This window comes from Uloborus diversus, chromosome 3 (genome assembly GCF_026930045.1).
Source record: "Uloborus diversus isolate 005 chromosome 3, Udiv.v.3.1, whole genome shotgun sequence".
Classification (NCBI taxonomy): domain Eukaryota; kingdom Metazoa; phylum Arthropoda; class Arachnida; order Araneae; family Uloboridae; genus Uloborus; species Uloborus diversus.
Window position 1 is genome coordinate 18,011,004 of NC_072733.1, and position 25,337 is coordinate 18,036,340.

The following is a 25,337-nucleotide window of genomic DNA, read 5'->3' on the forward strand; positions in this document are numbered from 1 at the left end:
TGGAATTGGTTTCTCCCATTGCAAAGCCTTTCGCATTCACACAAGTTGTTTGCCGAAGAATCCTCACCATGACTTCCTACGCGCAACAGAGACAATTTACCAATGGCGATCCTGTTTTGGTCCACGTCGAATTTGAGGTTTTCGGAGGAGTTCAAGGTAAGTAACAGGATCATTTTTTTTTCTTATTCATTCCGAACTTGAATCCTTAAGTCAAAAATTTTAGTGAACGTGAGGGAATACTGACAGACTGTCATGTGCGGAAGAACTAAAGAAAATAATCTTTGTAAAATATGCATTTTTAAATTCAATCTACTCTGAACTCTCGGTTATCTGTCTTCGGATTGTCTAGGATTAGCAACGGAAATTTTATAATCAACCCGGCTTGGATGTTCACATTTTACAAGATTTGGCCTCTGACAAAAGTAACGCGTAACCCTGCAGTCTTCAGAGCTTATTTTCAAAAATCAATTGCCTGAATTCCTTCTAAAATGTTGCAATTCGTGTCAAATTGAAAACAAGAAAAGCAGCTAAGCTTCCGTGACTCTCAATGCAAATTAAACTGCGTATATAGCATATATACTGTCATAGGCAGTTAAAGGGCAGTATCTGCAAATGTTTCATTTTTCACTTTTTGGCATTTTTATCATCGTTAGCTTTGTCATCCTTAGCATCGTCGTACGTTAGCTTTATTGTACAAGTTTGCTTATGTGGTTCCGGCTGGGAAAAAAAGCACGAAAAAAAAACATATAATTTTAATTTTTCCTATTGTTAGTATTATATCCAAAACACGTTTCTTCAAATATCTCGAAAACTCATTTCTGCAGATATTGTAGTTTACCTTCCCAAGGTAGTACAATGAAACCTGTGTAAGTTGACAACTTGCGGTGCATTACTTTAGTGGTTAACTTAAACAGGTGGTCAACTTACAGAGGTTGATTTATATGATAAGGGCTATTTCCGTACTTGTAAAAAGCGGTCAACTTACAAGGGTGGTCAACTTCACAGGTTTTACTGTATAAGAAAGGAGCAGGGTCGTCCGAAGGAAGGGGGGGGGGGGGGCGAGTGGGGCAATCGTCCAAGGGGTCACGAAATAGGGGGGGGGTGCTGCAAGACGCCCCTCATTTCGTGTATCACAGATGCACAGTTATAGACACACAAAATAATAGAGAATCATTGCAATGATTCTCTATTTTTTCCTAGGGCACGAAAATATTCCTCTCTCTCAGGCTCCAAAACATTCGTTTCTTTGTATCACTGAAGCAGATACAATTTCTGAGAATATAAGAGTTTAGAATCAAACAAAAGGCACTTCTCCTTTGTCTAGTTCCCTCCAAATTTCTTGGAATTCTGCCCCTGAGTGCAGTGACGTAACCAGAAAAAAGATTGGGGGGAGGGGGGGGGGGTACATTTTAAAAGAACAAAAAACGGAAAAGATTTTTTTTTTTTTAAATCTGATTCTGGTCCGATCAAAATTTTGAAACTTTTAGTTGTAAAAACGCAATTTTAGACTTTCTCTGCAGATGCTACGGGGCAAAAAGATAGAGGTGTCTCAGCGGAAATTTCTAGATATTGAAGGCTTAAAAACGCGATTGTAGGTCATGTTTATTGACGTTAGGGTAAGGGCATAGAGACTGTTTCCGATTGATTTTTTTAAATGAAAACCGATTCCTTCTCCTGCCTGCAAGTTTTCGAAATTGAAGTTTCAAAAACGCAACTTTAAACAAACTTTGAAGCTTTTATGAAAAGGAGGATCTGGAGCATTTTCCTGGAAAATATTTCATAATTACGGTCCAAAAAACTTCAGCAATATTTTGCATTCAGGGGCTCTATTCCACTTAATTTTTTCGTAAATATCGTTTAAAAAACCCGTTGCTTGTGATATTCAAGAAAGGCGATTTTCGATATTGTTAAGTATTTGAGGGCTTTCCCTTAAAACTTAAGAATATTTGATCAAAAGAATGATATCTTTCTTTTTAACATATATGAAAGCTGGTACAAAGAATCATTGGATGAGTAAAGATCGGAATTTAATTTTGATGTAATTTACTTCGATAAATACGTTTTCAATTTATAATCAGCCAATTATTTATTCGTGTTCTTAGTTTGATCAACATGAGTAACTAATTCAGTTTTAATTGGTTGCTTTTTATCTTGTGGGATAATGTTTCACTAGATAAATATTTGGATTTTTAAGATTTCCATTTTTCGAAAAATATTAATGTTTCACAAATGTTAGAAACAGATGCATTGCTTATGTTTTAATTTGTATTATGCATAGCCTTCTGATTGTTCTGTTCAATAATATGCAGAAAATACAAGTAAGCGTTCACGCGTATGATGCACTAATGTTATAACTAACTTGATTTTTCTGTGTGTGTAGGGGAGGGGAGAGGGGGCGCCATTAAACTTTCACCCCGGGTGGCGTCAACTCTTCGGACCGCCCCCTGGAAAGGAGAGGACATACATGAAGATGGCATGTTTAATAATTTTCAGTTACAGTAAACCCTTATTAATTCGAACGCTATTAAACCGTACTCCGCTTAGTTCGAACATTCATTTAGATGTGAATACTGTGTAAATAAAAGATGAATTAGCGCAATAATCTACTGTTATATACCTGTGTTATGCACGTGGTGCTGGGAGAGATGCTACCGCCAAACCGGAGACTTCGAATTGCGTCAATAGCAGCAGGAAAACAATTTATACCATATACAGCTATTTGTTTATGTATCTTGGCTCAATTATAGATTATTTTGTTTCATCCGTACTTTCATTGATGCGGCCAACTAGGATCTCCTATTACTTTGGATACGGTTCTACTATAATATCCCTGGTTTTACATGTGTATTTACTTTGTTTAGAAATGAACAATGCTTAGTTAAATACAAGGCACGAAAAGGAAAAATCTATTTGTTTGTTAGTATTTCAGTAGTCTCAATTTTGTCTTAAAAATATTTTATTTTTCTTTCCTCTTCATCAATTCACTATCACAATAGGAATCTTTGTATAATCATATTATTTTGAGATTTATTTATCATTGCGACTAATAAAATAAATATTAATAAATTAAGCATTTATGATATCTTAATATAAATTGATATTTAAATATTATTGATAAAATGTTATTTAAATATTAATAAATTAAGCATTTATGATATTTTATGATATCCCGGGTTTTACATGTGTATTTACTTTTTTTAAAAATTTACAATGCTTAGTTAAATACAAGGCACGAAAAGGAAAGTCTATTTGTTTGTTATTTTATTTCAGCAGTCTCAATTCTGTCTTCAAAATATTTTACTTTTCTTTCCTCTTCATCAATTCACTATCAAAATAGGAATCTTGTATAGTCTTACTATTTTGAGATTTATTTATCATTGCGACTAATAAAATAAATATTAATAAATTAAGCATTTAGAAGCTTTAATTGTTTACTTATTGCCCTTTAAAAGATACATCATAAATAAGAGTATTTTGTATAAAAAGGAATAAAATAATGCCTCGACTCACTACTCAGAGCCAAAGATATTTTTAACGCCTTTAGGCGCGAATTTCCATTGAGAAGAGATAAAAGGGAGTGAGTGAAGTCTTCCATTCGTGAAACTAAGACCTCAAGTCACATGATAGATTTTAAAGAAAAGCATTGGAAGAAATCGGGTTTTTGTCGCAAGTTTCACGCCAAACGTGTCAACCATTCGTCGTTGTTGAGTCACGTGACTTGAGGTCTTTTCCTCAGCTTTTGCTAAGCCAAGCTAAGCCAATTGGCCTTGCTCCCTTCATTTATTCATTCCTGCTCTAAGCGTATTTCACACATTAAAAATCGGTACAATACCTCAAAAATTTAGTCAAGCGTAGTTTCACTCTGTGTATTTTAAATAAAAATTTACTACATCGGAAAATGAAAAAAAAGTTTTTCGAATTTGTAAAATATTACATTTGAATGTTTTTTTTACACATAAAGTTACAAACATTTAACAAGTTAAAAATTAAAATATGTAGTACACATCTTTTCTTTCCCTGTCATAATCTATTCGCTCCTTAGATAATACATTATTATTATTATTAGTAATATTATTATTATTTAATGGAATTTATTACTCTTACGGTCCTTGCTGTTTTTGTATTTATGTACTTCGCTGTTCACACTTCTCCAAAATGAGTTTCATTCTTTTAAAGAACCTCATGGAGTATTTTAAAGCCTCGAAAAAATAAACCAGAGCTATATTTCTTCTCAGAGCTGTTCAAAAACAATGAATGATGCCAAGTTGGCCCAAAAATCACAACCCAAGTCATAAATTTGTGTCATTTACTTTTGCCCCTTTCTTGCTGAATCGTTTTTATTTTTCTCCAGCGTTCATAATTAGTTTAATGAGGTTACAGAATCGTAGAAAATGCAATGAACTCACCTGTGCACTGGATGATTCCACCGTCACGTGTGGGACGAATTGAACTAAATTTTTCCTACATTTTTATGTTTAAGGGAAAGGGGGGGGGGGGGTCACCCCGATGAGAGGTCAAGGGAGGTATATCACTTTGACCTCCCGAAAATTTTCTTATTCGGCAAATGTTGCAGATGATTCGGCAAATTTGGAGACAATATTGCAACATTGATATTCTTTTTCCATTTTTGAATTTTTTAACTTGTTTTTTTAATGATGCCTTATGTTTCTTCTCATTAGATGTGATTTTTTTATGATATACACTACATGGACCAAAAGTATTGGGACACTTTCAAAAATTCACATTTTTACGGATTTCTCGAGAAATAAAAGAATTTAAGAAGTAATTTTTTCACATGAAAGGTATACACCAGCCGCCATTTTCCAACAAAAATTAAGTCTACTATTCATTTAGGGGACGAACAACAAACTGAGGAAACAAAAAAAAAAGGTTTTTGATCATTTTTCATTGTAAATAGCTGAAAATAAGCTATACATTTCAGAAATGAGTTAGAAACCTATCTAAAATTTATTTTTATATTTTCGTGAAAGTATCTCTTATAACCCATGGAGATATAAGCATTTCTTTCAAAAATGCAAATCTTTTTTGAAGGTTTTCGGCTCATATCACGCAGAGTTTTCCGTCAAACCTTACTAAACTTTCAGAATATTTGACAGCGTATTACAGAAACATGATAATAAAATTTGAAGTTAAAACATTGAAAACTTAATGAAATATGAACGTTTAAAGCAATTGATTTTTTACTGCGCATGCGCGAAAGATAGCAATTTATAACGTTTATAATCCAAAGCTCAGATAAATCCTACAACTCATAAAAAAATTCCACCTCAATATTTTTAAAATTTAAAAAGTTATCAGCGATATAATGAGCCGAATTTTAATAATTCTTGTCTAGACGACGAATCGTGAGGGATCGTTCTCAAATAATCCGTTCTTATCATGAATCATTTTGCAACGATAGCAGGAAAGTGTTGCCAGTTTGCGAACGACCCCTTACAATTCGTCGCCTGTCTAAGAATTATAGAAATTCGGCACATTAGATCGCTGATAACTTTTTTAATTTTAAAGATATTGAGGTGGAATTTTTTTATGAGTTGTAGGATTTATCTGAGCTTTGGATTATAAACGTTATAATTTGCTATCTTTCGCGCATGCGCAGTGAAAAATTAATTGCTTTAAAAGTTCATATTTCATTAAATTTTCAAAATTTTAACTTCAAATTTACTTATTATATTTCTTTAATATGTTGTCAAATATTCTGAAAGTTTAGTAACGTTTGATGAAAAACTGTGCCTGATATGAGCCGAAAACCTTCAAAAAAATTTGCATTTTTGAAAGAAATGCTTACATCTCCATGGGTATATGTGAGATACTTTCACGAAAATATAAAAATAAATTTTTGATAGATTTTTAACTTATTTCTGAAATTTCTAGCTTCTTCCCAGCAATTTACAATGAAAGATGACCAAAAACCATTTTTACCTTTTTTTGTCTCCTCAATTTGTTGGTGGTCCCCTAAATGAATAGCAGATTTAATTGTTATTGGAAAATGACAGCAAGAGTATACTTATTATGTGAAAAAAATTACAGAGCAATTGGTCTTTTATTTCTGGAGAAATCTGTAAAAATGTGATTTTTTTTTAAAGTGTCCCAATATTTTTGCTCATATAGTGTATGTACATGGTCGTATTTTATCATTTGGTAAAACTAGAATTTCATTTGACAAATTAAGAATTTTCTCCCCCCCAAAAATTTAGTTCGGGGTGCTTCTGTGAAGGAGTAGATTTTCACTCCTTCGAGAGAAGTCTAAATTTTCATTGTCAAATGATACGTCCACAGAAAATAATGAAAAGATGTTTTTTTATCCACTTAACTTTTTTACGATTTACAGGACCTTTCATTGATTGTCTTAAAAATCCATTTTTTCTTTAAATCCTTGCAGTAGGTGGCACATCTGGTCAGGAGTTTGGCACAAAGTTTATAATTAAATGTGAAATGTTTGTCCTTATTTTAAATAGATTATATAATATATTTGTATTCAAATAATTTAGTGACTAAAAACTATTCAGAATTTAATAAACTATTGTTGAATTTCTTATTTTACAATTAGCACAAACTAATTAACTATGCTTCATAAATTATTTATATAGAAATTAATGTATTTATTTTATTTTTCAGGTGTTAATTTTACAAAAGTAAGTGATAAATTTATTTATATATATTACTATTATTATGTCTTTCAATCCAAATATTAAGCTGTAAATATTTCATAATTCACAACTCATCAGTAGTTTTATCACTAAAATTATAAATTTTTTTCTTTCATTCTATATGACAAAACATTTTTTCGACATGTGAATTAATATTATTGTAATTATTCTTTCAGCTTATTATTGAGTTTTGCATAATTTTATAAAATAATTTTAAAACATCTTCAGAAATCACACATTGAGCTTAGAAAGTGTATTTACGTTATTAAAACTAGGGCTGCGGAGTCGGAAGAAAAGTTGCCGACTCCGACTCCTGGATTTTGAAACGTCCGACTCCGAGTCCAACTCTGACTCTGGCTTTTTTATTATTAATTTTTTTTCCTAAATCCCCCTTCCTCATGGGAAGGGGGAAAAATCCCTAAACAGAGATTGAAGTATTAATTCCTTTTTATAAAATTTTCGCGTTGTATTTTATTTTAAACCTAAGATGTATACAACGTTAGAAATTCAATTTGAAAATCAAATTATCCAATATTTGCGATTTCTAAAGTGAAATTACTTAAAAATCCTATTTTTTAAAAAATTGAATAGTATTAACTCCCTTCCTTTTAATGTTTAACTAACAGTAACTTAACATGTTGATCAAATCCTGTGCTTTCAATTTTTGGAAGCTGTAACTTGAGGGATTTTTTTTTTTTGGCTTCCTCAAAAAACTTTTCTTGACAGGGGGCGGTCCTCCCCCGTCCCGGATGACACCCATCTGGTGGGTACCAGCTCAACTTAATCTCAGAGTTTATAAAAATTGAAATACTTTAATTCTGAAAAATTTCCTCAATAATATCACCCTAAATCTTAAATTTCATCTTAAACATTTCACCGAAAATATTGCACTATATTGCGGGGAGAGGTCGGGTACATGTACTTCAGGAGCAAATTTTACCCAAAATGCGGCGGTATGCAGCTTTTCAAGAATATCTTTTACTATAGCTACATTTCTTGGCTCAATTTTTAATTTTAGTTTTATTGACAGCTTTAGAATTCACCTTAATAAGAAGATTTTAGGATTAACTGCAATTATTGAATGTTGTAACCAAGAAATCATGTACTGATTTTATTTTGAACTTTTTAGTGTTAATCAAGCTTTCTTAGATAAAGTCTTTAGATTTAAAAGAAAAAAAAAATATTTTATCAGATCTTTTGGATTAGCGCTTTCGGGCCAAGCCAACACTTATTTGAATTTACTAAGCACCCTCAGAAGTTTCCCGGCTTGCTCAAGCAATTCATTCATTCCTTTTACTATTTTATGACTGAGATCGAGGTAAAAAATATATTATTAAAAAAAGTTAAAAAATAAGCAAACTACGAGACGACGTAGGTAGCTTAAGCAATCAAGCCAGCTGGTTACCACAATGACAAGCATTTTCTTATTAGTAACATGTAATCAAAATAATAGGTAGTCAGTTTTTCAAAAAATGCAAGGAGAGTCAGTGAAAATTAAAGAAATAAAAAAAAAAAAAACCTGGAGTCGGAGTCGGCATTCTTTCAAACGACTCCGACTCCTTTACCAAAAATTAGTCCGACTCCGACTCTTCGACTCCGACTCCAAGTCCACAGCCCTGATTAAACACGAAAATTTAAATGTGCTTTGAAACACGGTAGACCCTCGTTTTACGCGGGGGTTACGTTCCACGGAAATGCCGCGTAAATTGAGACCTAATAATAGTGTTAAAATAGTGGTTCAGTTCCATAGATGGAAAAAAAAATATTTCATTCTAGTGATGACTAATTTATAATAAGTTTTATGTGTACTTATATCGATATATATGCACAACATGCATAAAGAAATAATAAATTAATTTTATGTTTATAAAAATAACCTGGCTATGATAGTATTTTGGCAGCCATTAAGAATTTTTCACTGTAGTTCTTTGCTGAGCATTAACGCATCTATTATCATTTGTGCCATTTCCATGATAGAATCTTCCTTCACTAACACATTAGAAATTATTTGAAGTTGTCAAGGTATGGCTCAAAATTTTCAATGTGAACGTTTTTGATATTGTGTCATGGATGTTGGTATCCTCGGTGGTTTTGTCCTCCTTTGTCACTCCTAAAAGCTCTTCTTCCAATGAGTTCTGAACTGTGTGAGTTGAATAACTTTACTTTGGAACCAATCGCATAAAATGTCTCCAGTGGCGCAAGCTCGATTATTAGCAAGCCAAAATGCTGTTTATTACGTGTAATCTGCAATCTTTTGGAGTTTGGATTTTGAAAGAGGGTAAAATTTTATCTGTTTGCATACCGCATCCGCGTAAAATAAAATAAAGGCATTCAAATCTTAAACCGCGTAAAATAAACCCGGGTAAAACGAAGGTCTACTGTACTTAGTTCCACAAGTCTTATTTGCTGATAATTCAACTCTTTAAGGGTCATTGTGGAACGTTTCTGTTCTTTTAAGTTCAAGTTTATTTTATAAACTATAGAATACAAAAAGTAACTTACAAATTATATTCTTTTCATGTTGATGAGACACCAGAATCTGAATATTAGTGAAATGGAAAGCTATATATAAAAAAAAACCACGACAAATTTAAGTATTCGACTTCAGAGCTTTTGGTACTCAAAAGGTTAATAATATAATTAACAAATTACTGTAAGTTACAGAAGTAACAATTTATAAATGTAAGTTGAAAAATTAAAAAGAATCAGCTCTAAAAAATTTGCCGTTGTAACTAAAATAGTGATTGCTCACTTATATTATACTTTTACACAAGCTCTTAAATGACTTTCATATACTAGGTATAAATTGCATTTTCCAATTCACATTTTTTGAAAATTAATATTAGTCCAGTCAATAGATACATTTTACCTTGCAAAAAATGGGGTCAAAGATTTTATTTTTTTAATTTGTACATAATGGTGCCGACATGGAAAAACCAAGTTATCCAACACGAAAGACCCCGGGAGAACTTTTGGGGGCCGAAAAACCATAAAAATTTATGACTTTTTTTGTTTTTTCCAAAATATCTCCGAAATGGTTCAGCTTAGAAAAAAGTTTTAAATGTAAAGTTTAAAGAACATAAAATTTCCTACAACTTTTGTATTTACAACTTTTTTGTAGCACAAATAACAAGCTTGCTATAGCTCTTGGAAAATAGGCAGTTTTCCTCCACTCCGAAAAAAAAAGCTTTCACATCGAAAGCAAGGAGTCATAATTATTAGAACTTGAATAGAAACTTCAGTTTCAGAGAGTTTATCGACAGTTAGAGTAGTTTGAGTTTCTTTGCTTCCCCCCCCCCGCACTGGACACAGAGTAGCATTTCTGGCTGACAGACTAGTAGTTCCCACTAGACTCCAAAAACAAACGATGTATTATGAAACTGAAATACATATATACACATTCATTTAAAGCACATACGATGATGCAATAATAATAATAAAAAAAAAACCTTCCCCACTGCTCACGAACTAACTTTTCTGATCTGACAGAGGTAGTCTTCATCAGACTCCAATAATAGATGATAAATTGCAGTTTATAACTGGATTACACAATATATACATTCATTTGAGGGATGTAATTCGTACATTCTAGTCTAATTATTGCAAACAAAGATGCGATTTTTAAATATTAATGTGAAGGAATGAATATTAGGCAGCTAATAAGCAAACAATCAACACAGTCATGCATCCTATGCTCTGATACAATAATAATAATAAACCCTCCCCCACCGCTCACGAACTAATATTTCTAGTCTGACAGAGGTAGTCTTCAGTCAGACTCCAATAACATATGATTTATATTGCAGTTTGTAATTGAATTACATAATCTTCTCATTCATTTAAAGCACATAATTCGTACCATCTATTCTATTACAAGTGAAAATGCAATATTCGAAAATATAAATGTGAATGAATAAATATTAGGGTGATAATAAGCAAACAATAGATATAATAATGCATAAATAAAGGTACAATAGTAATACGTAATGAACACTTTGAAAAAATTCTGCAGAAACTGACTTTTTGAGGCATGAAAAACTCAAAAGAATTACCTTTCAAAATGAAAATCCAACTGTAGAAGCTTAATACAGATTAATTACAGACAGAATAATACAGATCTAAATTACAGAGAGATTCATTCGACCTTAAAGCAAATAGAGAAAGGAGAACAAAATACGCTGTTTATCTTCTTCGAAGCCGTTTTGAAGGTCCAGGTTCTCCCGGTTCAGAATCTGTCGGGGATAGAAAGAAGCTGGGTGGTCCTTTAATTGTTCATCTCCTTGTTGCGGTAATTCCAAAAGCTCCTGGAACAAATCATCTTCTTCAGCAGTCTCATTCAAAGATGAAATTTCTGCAACATTTTCACAATTTGTGCCACTGCAGTGTTTGCACGTGCTGGAGCATTTTAAACCGGCCTTGTGACAAGAACAGGCTCTAGTAAAATTTTTCTTGCAGGTACAAGGTACAATCTTCAAAAGATTCTGAGTAACCGAATCTCTTTTCGTGTCAACATGCCTTAGACCTTGCGTTCTGCGTTCCCAACCCCACTTCTCTGGATCAATTAAGTTGCCCAACTAACTTTGAATTTGGTGGTAGAACCGATATGAGTGATAACGTGAAGCATTCCCCCCCCCCTCCGCACTTTGGAGGTAGCCCTGCAAGATTTATCTTAGCCCTGTACTAGTTTTATAAAAGGATTAAATTGCAAAGTATCCAAAGATAGGTTCAAATACTTTACGTCACCTGTGTATAATATTTGCAAAATGTTTTCTCCAGCTGCAGCATCATGATGACAGATTGGGTCCCTAAATACTTCAATAGCTTCCTTAATTTCAGGAGTTTTTTTCTTTTTTGACTATTTTGTACAACTTAATTTTGCCTTGAGCAAAGATTGCCGAAGTCATATCACACCCACTAAACGAATGGATGAAAAGAATATTGCTGGGGTCAAACTTAAAAGATTTAGTTGGGAAAAAAACAAATCACAAGTATTCCCACTTCCAGGTTTTAAAAAGAACAAGTTGCTGAAAGGTTGCCCTAAAGTTGTCATCAGCACCAACAGATCTATATCCTCTCGCCCACTATGACAAACTTTTCAATTTCTTTTGCCTTTGAAAGAGCAGTAAGTAAGTCGGCATCATCTTGAGTCTGCCTAACTTCATTGCCACACTCTTCGAAATATGTCTCAAGAAGTTGAATAAGACTATTCTTGTTGTTATAATTTGCTAGAAATCTTTCTTGAGGAATTTAGTTAACATGTTAGGTTCAACCATTACTTCAAGGGAAGAGATTGATTGCTCATTGATATAGCATTTGGGACGGGCAGTGTGAATTGTCACTTCTTTTAAGAACTTCAAAAAAACGCTGATGTTCTTCATTTTGCCGTTTTGCGCTGCATCTTTGAAGATTTTCTATTCCCTTCTCCTTCACAATCTTTATTTCGCATTCACGCAAACTGATTTCGCAAATAATAATAATAATAATAATAAAACACCTTGGTCAGGCGTATTCATTTCTAGGGAAAAAAATTGTAATACAGAACACACAAATTGATAAAACATACTCTGGCTCAAACGCTGAAGTGACCAACATGAGTAGCTATTGAGTCGATTCATCTCATTTGGAGAGAAAAAAAGGGGGGATGGAATGGGGGTGTTTTGTTTAAGTTAAAGGGAACGGAGGCATTTATTCTCAGCTGTGAAAGACAAATGATTTCCAGGGTCAGACTGCCGGAGTTTCTCCTTTTTTCCTCCGTTATCCGATGCGCTTTCACGCACTTCGCTGAGGGGGTTCAGAAAAAGTGTGACTTTCAAGAAGCTGTAACTCGCTTGCTTTTCATGCTACAAAAATGTTGTAATGACAAAAGTTGAAGGAAATTTAATCCTCTTTAACATTTGTATTGGAAGTTTTTTTGTAATTTTAACCATTTTTGAGATATTTTGAAAATACTACAAAAAGTCACAATTTTTTGGGGTTTTTCGGCCCCCAAAACTTCTCCCGAGGTCTTTCGTGTTGGATAACTTGGTTTTTTCATATTGGCACTAGTATACACAAATTTAAAAAATAAAATCTTTGACCCCATTTTTTGTAAGGTAAGCCCGTTTTTTTCTACCTATTGACTGGACTATATGTATATTCAGTAAGAAATAGATTTTTTAATTTGAAGCTTTAGTTTTGTGTCCTGTGTCTTAATCAGTTTATTATTATTATTACTTTATAGTTTTAGTAGCACGTTTTATGTTTCAGAGTTGTCCAAAATATATCAAATGATAAGTCAAAATTATTAATAACCCATTTATCAGCCTTTGTAAGCAATCGCTTCGTATATAACATTTGGCTGCTGCCAGATTTCGATTAGGGAACTCTTGTTTAAGAAAGTATGATAAGTTCCAAAGCCCTAAATTAAAGTTCTAAACTTAATGAAATTAAAATGCCCCAAGTAAAAGAAAAAACATCTTCGTTCTCTACAATTGACCCTAAATTACTGTAAAGTGCTTTGATTCTCTTAGAGAAGTAAGAATTGCTTTAGTTTTCTGTAACTTACCTTAATAAGGGAAGGTACGGACTTGCTTTCGCAGAAAATAAATTGAAACATGGTTCTTTCGTATATCGAGAGCTGGACCCGATGCTGGGGGTCTAATTTTCCACAACTTTCCCGTTTTCGATAAATACGCGATTAAAATATGGCATATAATGGTATATTTCAATGGCGTTAATCCATGGCCACCGCAGTTAAACAAAGTAGATCGAATGTTAGTTGATACAATTAGTTAGCTATGCAAGGATTATGAGACTTTCTGGCTATCATTGATCATTTTCTTAAGGGGCTGTCCACAAATATGGTCACGCTTTGAGAGGGGAGGGGATTTGTGAAATTGGAACAGAAATGGGTGGGAATGGGTAAAAAGTGTGATATCACGCATTTTTTTTTTTTTTTTTAATGTAAGGACGTGAGGCAGTGCGACGCAAACAGAAGTGGACATTTTCAAATTTTGAGTCAAACAGGTTTAAAGAAGTTTTCTTAGGTAGGCTTTCATTGGAATTTTTTTTTAAATCATGCTGTATAGCAGCATGTACCAGTCCTACAAGCACACTCTCTTGCTCCAAAAACAGAGGAGAGGTTCACCTTCAAAATTCTTAATTTTGGCACTTACATCCCTTTGCGTCTCACTGCCTCATATGTTAATGAAAAATAGCGTGACACGTGACACAGGTGGGAGGGAGTAAGGTGAAGTGTGACACTTGTTGACAAAGAGGTTCGAAAATGGCTGAAAAAAAGTGTGACATAATTTATGGACATGCCCGAAATTAGTTTTACGCTCCTATATTTAATTCGATGTCTATAAATGTAGTCCAGATTTAGTTTTAATATTTAAAAGGTGCATGTTCCGCATCCTGACCGACGTACCGAGACCTAAGCCATTGAAATAGTATAAAATGTTACTTTTAGTTATTTTTTGTCTTTCTATTATTTGGTTATCTACTTTAGTTTGTTTTGTTTTTAATTTCATTTTTTCCCTTACCATCATCATTACTACTATTTTTAGTGCTGTTGCTCTTTTACGGAAAAGCAATAATTATTAGAGTTGAATAGCAAGTGCAAGCTCTTTTTTTAAATCGATAATGTTGAAGGATGAAAAAATTGAAAAAACTTTTATTGGTGAAATATTTGATAAAAATATGGCCATAAAAATTTTACAAGATTTTTGACTATTTTCCTCAAAATAAAAATAATAAAAAATAATAAAAAATAAATTTAAAACAATTAATAACAATAGCGCTTACTAATACCTTTTACAGAGTTCTATAGTGCTCGAATTAATTGGGACCCAGTTCTTTTTCCGGGGACTTGGTCGCCACCTAACTTCAGTAGGCTCCTTTAAGCAATTCTGTATGTCTTAATGTCATCTGAATGTCAGTTTTGACTGCTTGAAACTAGTCCAGATGAGAAATTGGGAATATTGAAAAGCATTTTAGTGTTTCTGTCAGAGGAGAAAGTGACATTTTCCATGCAAAAGGTAACTCCCTCTTCTCACGGAAACAATCTGAAAAAAATTGTTCAATATTCATACTTTCTCATCTAAACCAGTTCGAAGCTATCAAAATTTACATTAAGACAGATACAACAGCTTAGTGGGACTTGCTGGAGCTAGCTGGCAAAAAAACTTGAAAGTCCGCAAAGTAATAGCTTTGTCTCAATTAATTCGAACACTATAGTAGAAGCACGTCATAGAAAATCTGCTTTGTCCACTTAAATTAAAACGATTAATTGTTCAATTTTACATTTTCAGCAATTCGCAATTCATCCCCGATGCAATGCTGTATTAATATAATGAACAAAGATATTTTCTTCGCTTAATTTGAAAAACTGAACGCTTCGTGTATGCGTAGTACTAAAGGGTGTCCTAAAATTAACGCAAGATTTGAATTTGCCACCATTTTTTCCATAAATTGTTGGCAGCCATGAAAAAAGAACAATTTGACAGTTGAGAGTTTAGGGTTAGTAAAAATGGGGTGTTATTGTACCATACAGCTAGAGAGAGTGAAACATTTCAATTACTGCATCAGGCATTTCCTAGTCGCGTACTCTCTCATTTCGGTCATCAGAATTGGCACCCTAGATCGTGTGATTTAACATTATTAAATTTCTTCTTATGGGGTTATTTGAATTCAAAGGTCTATGTCAACAAGCCCACAACCACCCGTGCATTACCGTATTGCAATACCGAGAACCAATAACAGTAACTGCTTGACCAGCCTCAACTTTCATTATTTTTGAAACAATTGTTCAATAATGAAAGCGCGTTATTGTATCGTATAACGCTCCATTTTTTTAAACCCTAACCTCTCAGCTATCGATTGTTTTTTTTTTTTTTTTTTTTCCAGAGATGCCAACACTATTTTGCACAAATGGCAACAAAATCAAATCTTGCGTTAATTTTGGGACACCCTTTATATAAATTCGAAAATTCTTTGAAAAACTTTTAATTTCACGATTGTAAATAGTGATTTTATTTTCTCCCATAGCCTTTTGTCTTACTGATAAAATTGTTTCTTTTAGTATTGTAAAGAAATGTGCGACAGGTTTGGCTTGAAAGGATGGACGAAACTGTCATCTTGGGGAACAGTTCAAGGTGTCATTCAAGGGGAGAGAGGAAAAGTAGATGAAATGTGAGTAATGGTATTATTACCTTTTTTTTTTTTTTTGCCTACTTTAGGATATAAATAGATGCTTGCAGAAATCAAAGAGGTTTGCTACTCGAGCGACAAAGAAGCTAACTATGCGAGAGAGGGAGTGAGACTGCTAAGTAGAAATACACGGAACCATTATTTTAAATACTACAGGGCATTAATTATAGTGTTCCCGAGGGGGAGGGGGTTAGAAAAATCTCTACATACCTTTACTTGGAGGGGGGGGGGGGTCAAACCCATTCTTACGTAATATTTTCCCAGTCGATATTTTATATTAGAAATTGTGCGTTCAAGTGGTTTGGCTGGCATCATATTTCATTTGCGTCAGAAAGGTAAAAAACGTATTAGGATGAGCTGTTTTTTACTTGTTTTACAAATAATGAATAGTGTAAAATGAAATAAGAATCGCACAATGTATGGCGTATTTTATTTTTAATTAGTAATCGCATCACATAATGTATTTGAAAAATAAAAATCTTTGATAAACGTCAAACTGGTAGTTTTAGTGTAACTGATCCTTTTCTAGTAACACTTTATTATTTTGAATAACGAAATGGAATCTTTCGTAAAAATAGGAGGAAGGGGTTTGAAAAATCTTATGTGCCCTTACATAGGGGGAGGGGGTCAAAAATTGCCAAAATCATCCTTACGTAATTAATGAATGGCATCTTATCTAATGCATAAAAATGGCTGTATGTGGGTGTGGGTGTGCAATGTTCCTTATACACATCCACCGTTTACTTCGGATTTTTGCCAAATTCGGCACAGAGGTCCTTTGATGCTCGGGAATTCTCAACGGGGGGGGGGGGGCAGGGGCAGAAAAACCGTGAAACGTAATGTTTGGGCTCATTAATAACAATAGTAGGGAAAATTTGAGAGTTCGCCTGCAAGAAGCGCAGCTGCGCCTCCCAACTCCCTGCGCCTCTCACTTCACCTCCCAACTCAATCTTCCTCTCACTCCGCCTCCCAACTCAATCTTCCTCTCACTCCGACTGATCCGCCTGTGACTTCCCCCACTGCCGCCTGTGACTTCCACGCGCGCTCGTGAAAGATTACGAGGGTTTAGTTTCGGTTTCGAAACATTTTTGCGCGTTTTGTCGTTTTTTCTCAAAACCTTTTACAGATAGCTTTTAGGGAACGACAACATGTCACACTTGTCATAGCAACCTGTGCTACTTGTTGTCATAGCATCCAAAGGTTTTACTTTTTGGATAGCAACCTATTGGGGTTTTCTCATAACCTTTTACGAGGATATTTTCGCGCGTTTTGGAGATTTTGGCGCGTTTATGAACTTGGTCGTTTTTTCCCGCAATTTTAAACTTAGGATATTTTTCGCGATTTTTTGACTTAGATTATTTTTGTGACTTAGATTATTTCCAACCTTTGTAGATTTCGAATATTTTTCATGAATTTGATTATTTTCGTGCATTTTAGAGTTCGAATATTTTTTACATTAAGGCCTTAGACTAATTCAGCGTCTTTTTATCTTGATTATTTTCGAGCGTTTTCAAACTTTGAATAGTTTTTCGCGATTTAGGTCATTTTCCCTGCCTTACAATCTTTAAATATTTTTCGCAATTTTGATTATTTTCATGCATTTTAGAATTAGATCAGTTTTGCCATTTTAGTCTTAGACTATTTTAGCGGCTTTTAAACTTTGATTATTTTCTCACATTTTTAGTCTTTAACTACTTTTCTCACTTTTTTTAGTTCTTAACTATTTTTAAACATTTCAGACTTAGAATATTTTTTCGCGATTTGAATTTTTTTCGTACATTTTAGAGTTTGATTATTTTCTCACTTGTTTTGACCTTATCATTTTTTCGCACATTTTAGGACTTAGCTTTTTTTTCACAATCAGTTACAGGAATCAAATAATAATAATAATTTTTTTTTTTTTTTGTTGCAAACATCCTACATACCGTGTCTTTAATTTTCAGCCAACCAATTTAAAAACCTGCAATCAATTCACTCTTAGTATTATTTATCACATATCGCTAATCGATTTACTCATAGTACTAATTAACAAGCATCATTAACCGAATTTAACATATATTTAAAACTACCATCATAATTATTTTCTACACATACAAAGATTTTTTTTTCCACTTAAATTAAAATTTATTTAAATGCAACCCATTTACGATTTAGATTTAATTCATCGATTTATCAATTCAAAGTAATTAATTCTGATTACTATTTTTCATCAACATTTTACTTGTTCATTTAATTACGGGCTTTATTATTTTCGTACATTTATACATTTAATTTTCCAAATCAAGTGAATTTAATTATTTTTTCCTATGCTGGAATAAAACACCTCACATAAATAAGTTAAACATCAAAGAAGGACTTTAGAAGTGTTAAAATTATAAGTCGAGTATCAAGACTTCACTTCTACAATCCTATAAATTAAAAAAATAATAGACTCACCGAAAAATGACTTCTTCTACTGAAATTAATTTTAAAATTTTCATTCAATTTACCCTTAGTATTAATTGCTACATGTCACTAATCAATTTACTGTTAGTGTTAATTAACACATATCATTAACAAATTTTCATCGAATTAAAGAATCATCTTATAATTTTTTTTTAGTAACCGAATTTCTCACACTTAGAATTCATCATTGGGTCATTCCATACAGATTCAACGGATGAGTGCGCTCGACCGTTTTTAATTTTTTTGAAACTCATATCCCAAAAAGATGTATATGAATGATGTTTAAAACCACTTTTATTTTTTTCTCTAACCTTAACCTTTGATTTTTTAGAGGTCATCAAAAGTCATTTTCGTAGTCAGAAATGGGACTTTAGACCTTTGCATTTTGGCCCAAATCTAATTGAATAACAATCATGGCAGAACATTTTATATTTTAATGTTAAAGTACATAAGGTAGTAGTCTCACACACTGAGTTATGTAGCTGTAACTTAATAATTAAAATAATGGCAGCAGGCCAAAGTTCAAGGTCAAATGTAAAATTTTTACTCATTTCAAAGGGTCATAACTTGCTTAGGGGATAAAAAAAACAAAGTGAAATTTGGCAAAAACTAATCACTCGAACCTTGCTAATAAGAATATGTAACTGTTGCTGTGTGTTTGCTTACCCTTTATTGGTTACAGCCCCTCAAAGATCAGAAAAATGACATTTTTAGACCCCTGTAAACCGAAAGGGGATGGAATTAAAAATAAAATTTCTTGGCCAATTGAATATTCCATTCAAGTACTATACATGTTATATATATAGTTTTGTGTATTTGGTTTGTAAAAAAGATACAGGTCTTTGAAATTGAGCAATTTTGCTAGTTAATTTACGCACTAAAACAGAAATAAAAAGTGTGAAAACTTCATTGCACTTTCTTAAATGGCCTATATAATATATTATACTGAAAAAACATATTTTAAGTATAAAAAAAGTATTTTAATTTGATTACTTACGATATTTGGACATGAATGAGTAGTTCATACTTGATTGACAGCTTAAGTAGTTAATTTATAGACTATCTACACACACAAAATTTCAATACACACTAACATATGCTCTGTACATTAACATATCGAAATTGCCTTAAACATATGCAAAAACATTATATATACAAAATTTAAATTTTAAAAAGTGCGCTTTTTATTTCTTGTTTGAGTGTAGTTTTAAAAAAATGAACTCACCTAGTAGTCCTATAGTTGTAGTGGTGACTCAAGAATATGACGTTTTGGAATGCTTTACCAAGGCACATTCATAATTTGATACTTTGAAAATGTACTAGGAGCAAGACAATGACAGAGGTTCTAAATTTAGTGATCAACACAAGCTACGTAATAACTTTTTTGACAATAATGGGCATTTTCTTTTGATAGTCTTTTTAGTAACACACTATTCTTCATACCTATTGGTAGGGGACAATAATTTTACAGTGATAATATTTAAATACGGTGGTATAAAGCAGTGATTAAATGTTGTATTGGAAATTTTATTTGCAGAGTCAAACCTTTCTTGTAGCATTTTTTCAGCTAGTTTAAAATACTGAATGCTCACAAGGATACATGCAATGTTTAGTAGCAAAAATGCAGAAGGTATACATTTCTGTAGGAATTAAAATGTGACTTCTAGTAGTTCTTTGCAAGCTAGTCTTAGTAGTATCAATTCTTTTTACGGTTCTCCTGATTCTGTTACAATGTCCATTACCGTGTGATATTGCATAGAAATGCCATTCAGCTCTCAAGTTGACACCTGTTTCGTGATTACATAAATTAAGAAAGTTCTTTCTATTTTTGTTGTGTATTTGAGTAAAGTATTTCAGTACGCCACATGCTGTGTCACCACCAGAACTATAGTACTACTGTGTGAGTTCATTTTCTTAAAACTACACTGAAGCAAGAAATGAAAAACGCACCTTTTTTTCCTTTCAACTATGCAGATAATGCTTTTGCACGTGTTTAGGCAAGTTACATAAGTTAATGTACAGAGCGTATGTTTGTATGTATTGAAAATTTGTGTGTGTAGATAGTCTATAAATTAACTACTTAAGCTGTCAATCATGTATGAACTACTCATTTATGTCCAAATATTTCTAAGTTATAAAATTAAAATAATTATTTTTATACTTAAAATATCTTTTTCCAGTATAATATATTACATAGAGCACACTATACGTAATTTAAGAAAGTGCAATGAAGTTTTCACACTTTTTATTTCTGTTTTAGTGTGTGAATTAACTAGCAAAATTGCTCAATTTCAAAGACCTGTATCTTTTTTAAAAACAAAATACACAAAACAATATATATAACATGTATAGTACTTGAATGGAATATTCAATTGGCCAAGAAATTTCATTTTTAATTCCATCCCTTTTTGTTTTACAGGGATCTAAAAATGTCATTTTTCTCAATTTTCTGATCTTTGAGGGGCTGTAATTTATACAGGGTAAACAAACACACAATTACAGCTATATTTTCTCATTAGTGTGACTCCAGTGATTAGTTTTTGCCAAATTTCACTTTGTTTTTTTATCCCCTAAGCGAGTTATGACCCTTTGAAATGAGTAAAAATTTTACATTTGACCTTGAACTTTGGCCTGCTGCCATTATTTTAATTATTAAGTTACAGCTACATAACTCAGTGTGTGAGACTACTATCTTATGTACTTTAACATCAAAATGTAAAATGTTCTGTCATGATTGTTATTTAATTAGATTTGGGTCAAAATGCAAAGGTCTAAAAGTCTCATTTTTGACTACGAAAATGACTTTTGATGACCCCTAAAAAATCAAGGGTTAAGGTTAGAGAAAAAATAAAATTGGTTTTATCATTCATATGCATCTTTTCATATGCATTTATTTTTTCTCTAACCTTTTTGGGATATCAATTTCAAAAAAATTAAAAATGTTCGAGCGCACTCATCCGTTGAATCTGTATGGAAAGACCCCATTACATATACATTTTTCTTCACTTCTTAACACAAGATACTTTATCATGTTACTTTAACGTCTACCAACACCAGTAATCAATTTTCATTGAATTCAAGAATCATATTATATTTTTTCACATTTACAAAATTTTTAAAACAAGTATTAACCATCATCAGTAATCACAAATGCATCAATACAAAGTTCCAAACTGCGCACCGTTCAAAAGAACGGTCGTTCATTTTTTAAGTGAACGAACGGATCCGTTCATTTTAAGGATTCGTTCTTTTTGACCCGTTCGTTCATGAACGACACATCTCTAGTTTGAAATTTAAAAACTATTTTTAAAAAAAACTATTTATCGTATCGCAAAATTTTTTTCACCGATGGTTCAAGTTATTCTATCATATAAAAATAAAATTGAAAAATCGAAAACTTCCCTTTTCGAATGCGAAAAATATTAATCCCCCCCCCTAGCCCCCTACACATCTCATATTACCTGCCTTGCAGCTACTTTTTATTTTTATGTTATTAATGTTATTTCTGTTTATCTTTTGAAGGACAGAAGTGTAACAGAAATAAACAAATGCGTATATGATCCCACTGGAACCTCCCTTAACTCTATCCTAAGAAAAAGAGAAAGCTTCCAAATGCTCTTGTTTTATTTCGTAAAAAAATCAGGATTATTTCCTAAAGTTTACGATGATACTTTAACCCCAGCTTTTGTTGACACAACTTTATTATTTGTACAGTTATTTTGTTTCTGGTAACTATACAATATGATTACATCATACAACTTACTATTTACATTATTAATTTTGGATTCAAAAAAATAAATAAATAAATAAATAATATTATTATTATTACTTGATGTATAAATAAGTACATAATTTACTGTTATTATTTTTTTACAAACTGATGGTTGAAGAAATTATTTATTTTTTTATTTTGAATAAATATGCACATATATATAGAGTTGCAAAATGTTTCATGAGTCGATACTTTTTCTTTTAGAATAATGCTTTTAAATAACCTTGTATTTTTTTAATAATGAATAAAAAACTTCGTATAAATGGCTACTAATAATTTAAAAATAAATTTAAATTGAAAATTGTTCTTAAATTTGCCTGCTGACCACAGGCTGCCCCTAATTGTTTTTTAATTTTCACGTTTAGTTAACAAAATGATTTTATTGACATTAATATGAAAATTGGCTGGCAGAAATTGCATGAAATTTTGAAATTATTTTTGGAAAATTTGTAAAGAGGAGAAAAATCGTCTCTCAGAAATAAATTGATAACTATTTCTAACGTCCAAAAAAAAAAAAAAAAAACTGACGAAGGAAGTGGAAATATGATCATTAATCATCCAGAGCCGATTAATCGGTCGCCAAATCTCTTTCAATATTTTTCGTATGAACTACTGAAGATCTATGACGAAGAAGTTGTTTCATGTGGAAAGTTGTTGAAACTATTTTTATACATACAATTTTTCATAAAATATTTTTAATAATTAAGTTTTTCAAGTTAAAAAAATGCTTAAGAAAACATAGAAGAAATAAAAGTTGCTAAAAAAATAATCAACTAATTGATTCAGCAATAAACCGCTGAAATTTAAAATATTGCCACCCGCCTTGTATAATGATCAGAGAAGTGATGTTCAGACTGTGATGGGGTGGTGCCGAGCTCGAATCCCGGCTCGGGCATGAATGTACTTTCTCTCTCCTGGCCTTGTGCTTTCTTTGTGCGGATGGGTTGTTGTGCTGTTAATAGTTGCTTACCCTATAAACGGGTCCTTGTGGCATGTGTGTACTGTGGAAGTCGGACATCTCACCTCACCAAAAAACGGTACAGTTGAAAAAGGGAAGCAGCGAGCCCCAAATTGCTAGTGTTGCTGGCACACGACAACAAAAATTTTAAATATTTATTCCAAAAGAGTTTTTAATTTGATTTTTGATACTTGCCAAGTAAAAAAAAAAATAGAATTTATAAATTCTGAGAAGAAAGCTTTTTCTAATTAATAATCCATTATATCAAAAACAGCGCGAAAAGTATTGAAACTTTATACTCTAGTCCTTACATTTTTTCCCAGTGTGTAATGAAACGCGCTACTTTTTTTTTGAAGAAGTAGTGCATTGGGTTATGTGATACAAAAAAAAATAGTAGTTTTGTAGCGATTCCTGGCAAAACGATAGTTTAGTAGCAAAACCCCCCGTATGGCTCACCTCTCTCTCCCCCCTCCTTTCTTTTTTCTTCAACGACAGTAAAGTTACTTGAAATGTATTATCTTTTAGAAAAGATGCTGTTGGTTAGAAAAAATCTACTTCTAAAATGTCGAGACAAGCAACTTTGGGAAAAATCTTTTTTTTTTTTGCTTTCGTGCAAGAAAAGTACTGTACTTGAAATTTATTATCTTTTATAAAAGAGGCTGTTGGTTTGAAAAAAAAAAACTACTTCTAAAAGGTAGTGACAAGCAATATTGTATGAATAATCACCGACACAGTGACTCTTTTTTCCCCTTCAACAAAAGTAACTTTACCTGAAATTTATTATCTTTTAGAAAAAAAGCGGTTGATTTTCATTGTTACTTTATTTAGATCGAAATTTTCTTAACTTAAACCAATGTAATAACTTATAACAGGAAATATCCAACGTTATTTAGGACAAATAAGCAAATTAAGAATACATGTGTTTCGGGTTTTCAAGGAATCCCTTTTTCAATTCAAAGGTGTAAGCTTCTAATAGATGTAAAGACATCCAGTAACAGACATCCTTTTACTGGATGTCTTTACATCTAGGAGCTCACACATATTGAATTGAAAAAAGGGGTTCCTTGAAACCCCGAAACACGTGTATTGTTAATCTGCTTATTTGTGCTAAACAACGTTAGATATTTCCTGTTATTCCTAGTCACAAAGTCATTTATTTATTGCTGAATGTAATAACTGTTATTATTATTATTATTATTTCTTAATTTGTAGGGCAATGTGGCTGCAGCACCAAGGAAGTCCAGGATCCCGTATTGAATTGTGCGAATTGAGAAACTGGCAAATACTGGACAAGTGTGATTATCGTCATTTTAGTGTCAGATTTTAAATGCTCAAATATTTTTACTTAACAATATTTATGTTGAAATTTTAATAAAATATACTTGCTTGTTATTGAGTTCTCTGTTTCTTATAGCGATATGAGAAAGGGCCTGACTGAAATAAACTGAAATTTGACAAATCACATTTATCAACTGAAATGAAATTTTATTTTCGTACAAAAGTTTTAAAATCACCAGCTGATGCAGTTAAATATTTTAAACTTTGAACAAAATATTGTCTAATTAAGAACGTCATTTAGGGGGGTCAGGAGGCCGGACTGGAGTGAAAGTAAGGGGGGGATTGACCACCTCTGGCTTTGAAAAATTAATGTTTTTACATAAGTGGTGGTTGATTTTATTGCTTCGGATAAAATTTGCATAGAGTAAACACAATGGTGGCTCAAAATACATGTAAAATATAGTTTCTCCTAGGGCACTCCTCAATATTTTTAGACTTGTGGATAGCAATATACTGGAAGAATTTTAGCTTCCGATTTCAACTGAAAGAGAGTGCTCAACCCCCTCCCCCAAACTTCATCATTATGGGGAGGGGGGTTAAAAAATACATTGAAATGAAAAAACAACGCTACATATTATAATATACGCGAGTATTATGCATATACATTGCAATATATAATTATTTACAAAAAAAAAAAAAAAACAGCTAGGGAAATTAAATGTTTCTAAATTTGACATTTTCTATGGTACGGCTAATGTTAAATTGAAGGGTCATTGAGCACCCTCTTAAAATTTGAGTATGAAACTAAAACTTTTACAGCATAATGCTATTAGGTGTCCTGGACTCAAGCTGAAAAAAAGTTTTTTGAACCACCCTAGTAAATACCTTTGTCTCCCCCCCCCTCCTCCAGAAGAATTCTAAATGAAGGGCAAATTCTAGAAATCGTCGTGGGGACGCCCAGGCACGTTATTTTGAAATTTTCCAATGAGGAGGGAAGGAGAAGGAGCAACGGGTATGCACTCAA

The 25,337-nt window shown here is 32.5% G+C and overlaps 1 protein-coding gene across 2 annotated transcripts; it reads left to right on the plus strand.

Moving 5' to 3' along the window:
- LOC129218575 (acylphosphatase-2-like) lies at positions 1 to 24,427 on the plus strand. Of its 2 annotated transcripts, XM_054852887.1 has the most exons (4): positions 10 to 156; positions 6,640 to 6,656; positions 15,733 to 15,842; positions 24,248 to 24,427. In XM_054852887.1, exons 1-4 carry the CDS (start codon positions 69 to 71, stop codon positions 24,360 to 24,362), a joined length of 330 nt encoding a protein of 109 aa, XP_054708862.1. In that variant the 5' UTR covers positions 10 to 68; the 3' UTR covers positions 24,363 to 24,427. The 2 variants fall into 2 exon arrangements, with proteins under 2 accessions (XP_054708863.1, XP_054708862.1); XM_054852888.1 differs by lacking the exon at positions 6,640 to 6,656 and having other exon boundaries at positions 1 to 156.
- Positions 24,428 to 25,337: the final 910 nt, after the last annotated feature.

Excerpts from the sequence above, each read along its gene's own strand:
- LOC129218575 (XM_054852887.1), top strand. The coding sequence starts at position 69 with ATGACTTCCTACGCGCAACAGAGACAATTTACCAATGGCGATCCTGTT. Across the intron at positions 15,843-24,247 it reads AGAGGAAAAGTAGATGAAAT|GGCAATGTGGCTGCAGCACC; the intron begins GTGAGTAATGGT and ends CTTAATTTGTAG.